At 54.8% G+C, this 10,993-nt stretch overlaps 1 protein-coding gene across 1 annotated transcript; it reads left to right on the top strand.

The window, feature by feature from the left end:
• The first annotated feature begins 3,305 nt into the window (after positions 1–3,305).
• Positions 3,306–9,750, top strand: LOC124018002 (TBC1 domain family member 1-like). The gene is made up of 3 exons (XM_046333259.1): positions 3,306–3,475; positions 8,914–9,090; positions 9,188–9,750. Exons 1-3 carry the CDS (start codon positions 3,308–3,310, stop codon positions 9,527–9,529), a joined length of 687 nt encoding a protein of 228 aa, XP_046189215.1. The 5' UTR covers positions 3,306–3,307; the 3' UTR covers positions 9,530–9,750.
• The last annotated feature ends 1,243 nt before the right edge of the window (positions 9,751–10,993 follow it).

The raw sequence follows: 10,993 nt of genomic DNA, 5'->3' as shown, positions 1-10,993 counted from the left end.
GAGGAGGAGGTGTGTGAGGAGGAGGTGTGTGAGGAGGAGGTGTGTGAGGAGGAGGAGGAGGAGGTGTGTGAGGAGGAGGTGTGTGAGGAGGAGGTGTATGAGGAGGAGGTGTATGAGGTTCAGATTTCACAGTCTTCAGTCTGCTGGCCTGGGGTCAGATTTCAAATACATTTCCTTTACCAAGGAAACGACTGTTGTGTTGTCCTCCCTCCATCACACCTGCTGTTGTGTTGTCCTCCCTCCGTCTCACCTGCTGTTGTGTTGTCCTCCCTCGGTCACACCTGCTGTTGTGTTGTCCTCCCTCCGTCTCACCTGCTGTTGTGTTGTCCTCCCTCCGTCTCACCTGCTGTTGTGTTGTCCTCCCTCGGTCACACCTGCTGTTGTGTTGTCCTCCCTCCGTCTCACCTGCTGTTGTGTTGTCCTCCCTCCGTCTCACCTGCTGTTGTGTTGTCCTCCCTCCGTCTCACCTGCTGTTGTGTTGTCCTCCCTCCGTCACACCTGCTGTTGTGTTGTCCTCCCTCCGTCTCACCTGCTGTTGTGTTGTCCTCCCTCCGTCTCACCTGCTGTTGTGTTGTCCTCCCTCCGTCTCACCTGCTGTTGTGTTGTCCTCCCTCCGTCTCACCTGCTGTTGTGTTGTCCTCCCTCCGTCTCACCTGCTGTTGTGTTGTCCTCCCTCCGTCTCACCTGCTGTTGTGTTGTCCTCCCTCCGTCTCACCTGCTGTTGTGTTGTCCTCCCTCCGTCTCACCTGCTGTTGTGTTGTCCTCCCTCCGTCTCACCTGCTGTTGTGTTGTCCTCCCTCCGTCTCACCTGCTGTTGTGTTGTCCTCCCTCCGTCTCACCTGCTGTTGTGTTGTCCTCCCTCCGTCTCACCTGCTGTTGTGTTGTCCTCCCTCCGTCTCACCTGCTGTTGTGTTGTCCTCCCTCCGTCTCACCTGCTGTTGTGTTGTCCTCCCTCCGTCTCACCTGCTGTTGTGTTGTCCTCCCTCCGTCTCACCTGCTGTTGTGTTGTCCTCCCTCCGTCTCACCTGCTGTTGTGTTGTCCTCCCTCCGTCTCACCTGCTGTTGTGTTGTCCTCCCTCCGTCTCACCTGCTGTTGTGTTGTCCTCCCTCCGTCTCACCTGCTGTTGTGTTGTCCTCCCTCCGTCTCACCTGCTGTTGTGTTGTCCTCCCTCCGTCTCACCTGCTGTTGTGTTGTCCTCCCTCCGTCTCACCTGCTGTTGTGTTGTCCTCCCTCCGTCTCACCTGCTGTTGTGTTGTCCTCCCTCCGTCTCACCTGCTGTTGTGTTGTCCTCCCTCCGTCTCACCTGCTGTTGTGTTGTCCTCCCTCCGTCTCACCTGCTGTTGTGTTGTCCTCCCTCCGTCTCACCTGCTGTTGTGTTGTCCTCCCTCCGTCACACCTGCTGTTGTGTTGTCCTCCCTCCGTCTCACCTGCTGTTGTGTTGTCCTCCCTCCGTCTCACCTGCTGTTGTGTTGTCCTCCCTCCGTCTCACCTGCTGTTGTGTTGTCCTCCCTCCGTCTCACCTGCTGTTGTGTTGTCCTCCCTCCGTCTCACCTGCTGTTGTGTTGTCCTCCCTCCGTCTCACCTGCTGTTGTGTTGTCCTCCCTCCGTCTCACCTGCTGTTGTGTTGTCCTCCCTCCGTCTCACCTGCTGTTGTGTTGTCCTCCCTCCGTCTCACCTGCTGTTGTGTTGTCCTCCCTCCGTCTCACCTGCTGTTGTGTTGTCCTCCCTCCGTCTCACCTGCTGTTGTGTTGTCCTCCCTCCGTCTCACCTGCTGTTGTGTTGTCCTCCCTCCGTCTCACCTGCTGTTGTGTTGTCCTCCCTCCGTCTCACCTGCTGTTGTGTTGTCCTCCCTCCGTCTCACCTGCTGTTGTGTTGTCCTCCCTCCGTCTCACCTGCTGTTGTGTTGTCCTCCCTCCGTCTCACCTGCTGTTGTGTTGTCCTCCCTCCGTCTCACCTGCTGTTGTGTTGTCCTCCCTCCGTCTCACCTGCTGTTGTGTTGTCCTCCCTCCGTCTCACCTGCTGTTGTGTTGTCCTCCCTCCGTCTCACCTGCTGTTGTGTTGTCCTCCCTCCGTCTCACCTGCTGTTGTGTTGTCCTCCCTCCGTCTCACCTGCTGTTGTGTTGTCCTCCCTCCGTCTCACCTGCTGTTGTGTTGTCCTCCCTCCGTCTCACCTGCTGTTGTGTTGTCCTCCCTCCGTCTCACCTGCTGTTGTGTTGTCCTCCCTCCGTCTCACCTGCTGTTGTGTTGTCCTCCCTCCGTCTCACCTGCTGTTGTGTTGTCCTCCCTCCGTCTCACCTGCTGTTGTGTTGTCCTCCCTCCGTCTCACCTGCTGTTGTGTTGTCCTCCCTCCGTCTCACCTGCTGACTGTGTTGTCCTCCCTCCGTCTCACCTGCTGTTGTGTTGTCCTCCCTCCGTCTCACCTGCTGTTGTGTTGTCCTCCCTCCGTCTCACCTGCTGTTGTGTTGTCCTCCCTCCTCTCTCAAGACTACATTACCTAACCTGGGACACAGTCCAGTCTCACCTGCTGTTGTGTTGTCCTCCCTCCGTCTCACCTGCTGTTGTGTTGTCCTCCCTCCGTCTCACCTGCTGTTGTGTTGTCCTCCCTCCGTCTCACCTGCTGTTGTGTTGTCCTCCCTCCGTCTCACCTGCTGTTGTGTTGTCCTCCCTCCGTTCACCTGCTGTTGTGTTGTCCTCCCTCCGTCTCACCTGCTGTTGTGTTGTCCTCCCTCCGTCTCACCTGCTGTTGTGTTGTCCTCCCTCCGTCTCACCTGCTGTTGTGTTGTCCTCCCTCCGTCTCACCTGCTGTTGTGTTGTCCTCCCTCCGTCTCACCTGCTGTTGTGTTGTCCTCCCTCCGTCTCACCTGCTGTTGTGTTGTCCTCCCTCCGTCTCACCTGCTGTTGTGTTGTCCTCCCTCCGTCTCACCTGCTGTTGTGTTGTCCTCCCTCCGTCTCACCTGCTGTTGTGTTGTCCTCCCTCCGTCTCACCTGCCTGCCTGCATTGAGACCTACTATCATGTCATGTTGTTGCTTCTCCTCCTGAATTTGTCCTCCCTCTCTGTCTCTCTCCTCTCTCTCTGTCTGTGTTGTCTCTCTCTCTAACCTGACTCTGTCTGTCCTCTCTTCTAACCTCTCTCTGTTGTCTCTCTCTCTGTCTCTCTCTCTCTGTCTCTCTATCATGTCATGTTGTTGCTTCTCCTCCTGAATTTGCCCTCTCTGTCTCTCTCTCTCTCTCTCTCTCTCTCTCTCTCTCTCTGTCTCTCTCTGTCTGTCTGTCTGTCTCTGTCTCTCTCTCTCTCTCCTCCAGACATGTTGTTTCTCCAGGGTTCGGAGGTGATCTTCAAGGTGTCACTAAGTCTTCTGGGTAGTCACAAGCCCCTGATCCTACAGCACGACAGTCTGGAGTCTATAGTGGACTTCATCAAGACTACATTACCTAACCTGGGACTAGTCCAGATGGAGAAGACCATCAACCAGGTAGACTGGTGGGGGGGGGTCTATAGTTGACTACATTACCTAACCTGGGACTGGTGGGGGGAGGTAGACTACATTACCTAACCTGGGACTGGTGGGGGGGGGGGGGGTCTATAGTTGACTACATTACCTAACCTGGGACTGGTGGGGGGGGTCTATAGTTGACTACATTACCTAACCTGGGACTGGTGGGGGGGGGGTCTATGGTCTATAGTTGACTACATTACCTAACCTGGGACTGGTGGGGGGTCTATAGTTGACTACATTACCTAACCTGGGACTGGTGGGGGGGGTCTATAGTTGACTACATTACCTAACCTGGGACTGGTGGGGGGGGGTCTATAGTAGACTACATTACCTAACCTGGGACTGGGGGGGTCTATAGTTGACTACATTACCTAACCTGGGACTGGGGGGGTCTATACAGACTACATTACCTAACCTGGGACTGGAGGGGTCTATAGTAGACTACATTACCTAACCTGGGACTGGGTAGGGGTCTATAGTTGACTACATTACTAACCTGGGACTGGTGGGGGTCACAGATAGTAGACTACATTACCTAACCTGGGACTGGTGGGGGGTCTATAGTTGACTACATTACCTAACCTGGGACTGGTGGGGGGGTCTATAGTAGACTACATTACCTAACCTGGGACTGGTGGGGGGTCTATAGTAGACTACATTACCTAACCTGGGACTGGTGGGGGGTCTATAGTAGACTACATTACCTAACCTGGGACTGATGGGGGGGAGTGACTACATTACCTAACCTGGGACTGGTGGGGTGGGTCTATAGTGACTACATTACCTAACCTGGGACTGGTGGGGGGGTCTATAGTTGACTACATTACCTAACCTGGGACTGGTGGGGGGGTCTATAGTTGACTACATTACCTAACCTGGGACTGGTGGGGGGTCTATAGTAGACTACATTACCTAACCTGGGACTGGAGGGGTCTATAGTAGACTACATTACCTAACTTGGGAATGGTGGAACAGACAGGGGTCTATAGTGGAGACCACATTACCTAACCTGGGACTGGTGGGGGGGTCTATAGTAGAACACATTACCTAGCCTGGGACTGGGGGTCTATAGTAGACTGCATTACCTAACCTGGGACTGGAGAACACAGGTGGGGACACAGACAGTGGAGACAGACATTACACAGACAGTGGAGGACACTGACAGTAGGGGGACACAGACAGTGGAGACAGACAGTGGAGAACACAACCTGGGACTGGTGGAGACACAGACAGTGGAGAACACAGACAGTGGAGAACACAGACAGTGGAGACACAGACAGTGGAGAACACAGACAGTGGAGAACACAGACAGTGGAGACCTACTGGACAGTGGAGGACACAGACAGTGGAGACACAGACAGTGGAGAACAGACAGTGGGGGACACAGACAGTGGAGGACACAGACAGTGGAGGACACAGACAGTGGGGACACAGACAGTGGAGGACACAGACAGTGGAGGACCAGACCTGGGACAGACAGTGGGGGACTACAGACAACAGGAGAACAGACAGTGGAGAACTAACCTGGGACAGACAGTGGAGAACAGACAGTGGAGAACAGACAGTGGAGAACACCTAACAGACTGGGACTGGGAGAACAGACAGTGGAACCTGGGACTGAGGAGAACTATAGACAGTGGAGAACACAGACAGTGGGAATGGGTAGGGGAAGATAGTTGACTACAGACAACCTGGGACTGGTGGGGACACAGACAGTGGAGACTACATTACCTGGAGAACAGACTGAGTGGGGGGTCAGACAGTTGACAGACATGGAGGACCAACAGTGGAGGACAGACAGTGGAGAACAGACAGTGGAGAACAGACAGTGGAGAACAGACAGTGGAGAACAGACAGTGGAGAACAGACAGTGGAGAACAGACAGTGGAGAACAGACAGTGGAGAACTAGACCTGGGACAGACAGTGGGGACACAGACAGTGGAGACACAGACAGTTACCTAACCTGGGACTGACAGTGGGGGACACAGACAGTGGAGGACACAGACAGTGAGGACAGACAGTGGGGACACAGACAGGGAGGACACAGACAGTTACACAACAGTGGAGGGACAGACAGTGGGGGGACAGTGGAGTTGACAGACAGTGGAGGAAACAGACAGTGGAGGGAACAGACAGTGGAGGACATTACAGACAGTGGAGGGAACAGACAGTGGGGGACACAGACAGTGGAGGACTACAGACAGTAACACAGACAGTGGAGGGACACAGACAGTGGAGACTACATTACACAGACAGCGGAGGACACAGACAGTGGAGGACACAGACAGTGGAGACCAACCTAAGGACACAGACAGTGGGGGGACACAGACATACATGGAGGACACAGACTGGAGGACACAGACAACGGAGGACACAGACAACGGAGGACACAGACAGTGGAGGACACAGACTAACCTGGGACTGGTGGGGGAGGACACAGACAGTGGAGACCACATTACTGGAGGAACCTGGGACTGGTAGGGGGGACACAGACTACATTACCTAACAGACAGTGGGACTGGTGGAGGACACAGACAGTGGAGGGTCAGACAGTGGAGGACAGACATTACCAGTTGACACAGACAGTGGATAGAGACAGACAGTGGAGGAACAGACAGTGGAGGACACAGACAGTGGAGGACACAGACAGTGGAGGAGACACAGACAACTAACCTGGAGACTGGTGGGGGGGACAGTTACAGTGGAGAACACAGACAGTGGAGGACACAGACAGTGGAGAACACAGACAGTGGAGGACACAGACAGTGGAGAACACAGACAGTGGAGGACACAGACAACAGGAGAACAGACAGTGGAGAACACAGACAGTGGAGAACACAGACAGTGGAGAACACAGACAGTGGAGAACACAGACAGTGGAGGACACAGACAGTGGAGAACACAGACAGTGGAGGACACAGACAGTGGAGGAACAGACAGTGGAGAACACAGACAGTGGAGAACACAGACAGTGGAGAACACAGACAGTGGAGAACACAGACAGTGGAGAACACAGACAGTGGAGGACACAGACAGTGGAGGACACAGACAGTGGAGGACACAGACAGTGGAGGACACAGACAGTGGAGGACACAGACAGTGGAGGACACAGACAGTGGAGGACACAGACAGTGGAGGACACAGACAGTGGAGGACACAGACAGTGGAGGACACAGACAGTGGAGAACAGACAGTGGAGACACAGACAGTGGAGAACACAGACAGTGGAGAACAGACAGTGGAGGACACAGACAGTGGAGGACACAGACAGTGGAGGACACAGACAGTGGAGAACAGACAGTGGAGAACAGACAGTGGAGAACAGACAGTGGAGGACACAGACAGTGGAGGACACAGACAGTGGAGGACACAGACAGTGGAGGACACAGACAGTGGAGGACACAGACAGTGGAGGACACAGACAGTGGAGGACACAGACAGTGGAGAACACAGACAGTGGAGAACACATGGAGACACAGAGGACACGGGGTGATTTCCAGGTAGTCTGGGGGCAGGGGAGTGGTGCTCTCAAAACACTACTTCCTGGAAACAGAGAACTTTACCCTTTACAAAATTACACACACACACACACACACACACACACACACACACACACACACACACACACACACACACACACACACACACACACACACACACACACACACACACACACACACACACACACACATAGACACACACACACACACACACACACACACACACACACACACACACACAAATAGGTTCAGCCAGTCTGTTTCAGGAGGCCTGAGGACACTACCGATAATTCAACAACACACACACACACAGACACATACACACACATACACACACACACACTAATAGGTTCAGCCAGTCTGTTTCAGGAGGCCTGAGGACACTACCGATAATTCAACAACACACACACACACATATATAGACACACACACACACACACACACACACACACACACACACACACACACACACACACACACACACACACACACACACACTAATAGGTTCAGCCAGTCTGTTTCAGGAGGCCTGAGGACACTACCGATAACACACACACACTAACAGGTTACACAGCCAGTCTGTTTAGCCAGGAGGAGGCCTGAGGACACTACCGATAATTCAACAACTTAGTTACAGCAATTACACACCCCAGGCGGTTGGTGGCGTCTTTATTCAGGGGGAGGACAGGCTCAGAGTAAAGGCCGGAACAGACTGGAGTCATCTACCCCCCTGTGGTTTCCATGTTGATGTCTTCTGTCCTCTCCGTTCCAGACATTATTATGAGCTGTCCTCCCATCCCATCCTACCTCTTCAGGCCCCCCCCCCCAGAGTACCAGACTGAATGAGCCCTTCAGGGCCCCCCCCCCAGAGTACCAGACTGGATGACCTCTCAGGGCCCCTCCCCCTGAGAGCTTGACCTCTTCAGGGCCCCCCCCTGAGAGCCAGACTGAATGACCTCTTCAGGGCCCCCCCCCCAGAGTACCAGACTGAATGACCTCTTCAGGGCCCCTCCCCTGAGAGCCAGACTGAATGACCTCTTCAGGGCCCCCCTGAGAGCTTGACTGAATGACCTCTTCAGGGCCCCCCCCCTGAGAGCCAGACTGAATGACCTCTTCAGGGCCCCCCAGAGTACCAGACTGAATGACCTCTTCAGGGCCCCCCCCCCCCAGAGTACCAGACTGAATGACCTCTTCAGGGCCCCTCCCCTGAGAGCCAGACTGAATGACCTCTTCAGGGCCCCTCCCCCAGAGTACCAGACTGAATGACCTCTTCAGGGCCCCTCCCCCAGAGTACCAGACTGAATGACCTCTTCAGGGCCCCCCTCCCAGAGTACCAGACTGAATGACCTCTTCAGGGCCCCCCCTGAGAGCCAGACTGAATGACCTCTTCAGAGCCCCCCCTCCCCCCTGAGAGCCAGACTGAATGACCTCTTCAGGGCCCCTCCCCCCTGAGTACCAGACTGAATGACCTCTTCAGGGCCCCTCCCCTGAGAGCCAGACTGAATGACCTCTTCAGGGCCCCTTCCCCTGAGAGCCAGACTGAATGACCTCTTCAGGGCCCCTCCCCTGAGAGCCAGACGGAATGACCTCTTCAGGGCCCCTCCCCTGAGAGCCAGACTGAATGACCTCTTCAGGGCCCCTCCCCTGAGAGCCAGACTGAATGACTTCTTCTCTTTCTAAACTTAGATACTGACTGTGTGTGTGTGTGTGAGCCAGACTGAATGACCTCTTCAGGGCCCCTCCCCCAGAGTGTGAATGTCTTTTTCTCTTCTAAACTTAGATACTGACTGTGTGTGTGTGTGTGTGTGTGTGTGTGTGTGTGTGTGTGTGTGTGTGTGTGTGTGTGTGTGTGTGTGTGTGTGTGTGTGTGTGTGTGTGTGTGCGTGCGTGTGTGTGCGTGCGTGCGTGTGTAGGTGTGTGAGATGGACCTGTCCAATCAGCTGCAGGCGTACGAGGTGGAGTACCACGTCTTACAGGACGAGCTGTGTGACACGCCCGCTCACCTCAACCAATCGCAGCGCACCGCCCAGCTGGAACGCACCAATCAGAGCCTCCGACAGCAAAACCTCGATCTGCTGGAGGAACTGCAGGTAAACACACACACACACACTAAACACACACACACTAAACACACACACACACTAAACACACACACTCACTAAACACACATGTTCTGTGTCTCTCCAGGTGTCCCAGGCTCGTGTGTGTCGTCTGGAAGGCCAGGTGGAGGGGCTGGCCCAATCAGAGGCTCTGCTGAGAGAACGGGTGTTCGACCTGGAGGAGGAGAGGAACGGACTGCGGAGCGCCGTCACACACCTACACACACTCCTCACCGCGCTGGGAATACACACGCACACAACGCACGGGGACTTCAACCTGGACCCTCACACACACTCCGCTGCCGACACAGATGGACAGAGAGATGGACAGGGTGTGGACGCCCCCACCAGAGAGGGGCCCAGACTGGGGCAAGGGACAGCGATGTCCTCCCCTCTCCTCCCTCATCCACTGGCTCTACCAGAACACTGAATCCCAGAGGACAGTTCTCCTGTACTAAAGGGGGGGGGGTTCTCTGTCCTCTCTGGGCCAATACTCCACACAACAGTCCTATACACACAGTTACCTTGTCTGTCTGTGTCTCTGCCTGTCTGTGTCTCTGCCTGTCTGTCTCTCTGCCTGTCTGTCTCTCTGTCCTGTCTGTCTCTCTGCCTGTCTGTCTCTCTGCCTGTCTGTCTCTCTGCCTGTGTGTCTGTCTGCCTGTCTGTCTCTCTGCCTGTCTGTCTCTCTGTCTGTGTGTCTCTTTGTATGTGTGTCTCTCTGCCTGCGTGTCTCTCTGCCTGCGTGTCTCTCTGCCTGCGTGTCTCTCTGCCTGCGTGTCTGTCTCTCTGCCTGTCTGTCTCTCTGCCTGTGTGTCTCTCTGCCTGTCTGTCTCTTTGCCTGCGTGTCTGTCTCTCTGCCTGCGTGTCTGTCTCTCTGCCTGCGTGTCTGTCTCTCTGCCTGCGTGTCTGTCTCTCTGCCTGCGTGTCTGTCTCTCTGCCTGCGTGTCTGTCTCTCTGCCTGCGTGTCTGTCTCTCTGCCTGCGTGTCTGTCTCTCTGCCTGTGTGTCTGTCTCTCTTCCTGTGTGTCTGTCTCTCTGTCTGTGTATCTCTCTGTCTGTGTGTCTCTCTGTCTGTGTGTCTCTCTGCCTGTGTGTCTGTCTCTCTGTCTGTGTGTCTGTCTCTCTGTCTGTGTGTCTCTCTGTCTGTGTGTCTCTCTGTCTGTGTGTCTCTCTGTCTGTGTGTCTCTCTCTCTGTCTGTGTGTCTCTCTGCCTGTGTGTCTCTCTGCCTGTGTGTCTCTCTGCCTGTGTGTCTCTCTGCCTGCGTGTCTCTCTGCCTGCGTGTCTCTCTGCCTGTGTGTCTCTCTGCCTGCGTGTCTCTCTGCCTGTCTGTCTCTCTGCCTGTCTGTCTCTGTCTCTCTGTCTGTCTCTCTGTCTGCGTGTCTCTCTGCCTGCGTGTCTCTCTGCCTGCGTGTCTCTCTGCCTGTCTGTCTCTCTGCCTGTCTGTCTCTCTGCCTGTCTGTCTCTCTGCCTGTGTGTCTCTCTGCCTGTGTGTCTCTCTGCCTGTGTGTCTGTCTGCCTGTGTGTCTCTGCCTGCCTGTCTGTCTCTCTGCCTGTGTCTCTCTGCCTGTGTCTCTCTGGCTGTGTGTCTGTCTCTCTGCCTGTGTCTCTCTGCCTGTCTGTCTCTCTGCCTGTGTCAGTGAGTGTTGAGATGTGTTTATTGCACAGTCTTTGCCATAGGAAACTTGTACACTATATATGCAAAACCAAAATAAAGGGCTTCCGAGGGGCACAGCGGTCTGTCACTTTTATACTCCCTGGTTCGAATCCCGGCTGTATCATGATTGGGAGTCCCGTAGAGCTCAACGATTGGCCCAGGTCCGGGTTCGGCCGGCGGTCGGCCGTCATTTGTAAATGAGTTTGAATTTGTTCTTAACCGACTTGCCTGAAGTTAAAG

The sequence above is a fragment of the Oncorhynchus gorbuscha genome, unplaced genomic scaffold (genome assembly GCF_021184085.1).
Source record: "Oncorhynchus gorbuscha isolate QuinsamMale2020 ecotype Even-year unplaced genomic scaffold, OgorEven_v1.0 Un_scaffold_370, whole genome shotgun sequence".
NCBI lineage: Eukaryota > Metazoa > Chordata > Actinopteri > Salmoniformes > Salmonidae > Oncorhynchus > Oncorhynchus gorbuscha.
The sequence above is the reverse complement of the archived record's forward strand: the minus strand, read 5'-3'. Positions and strand labels throughout refer to the sequence as shown.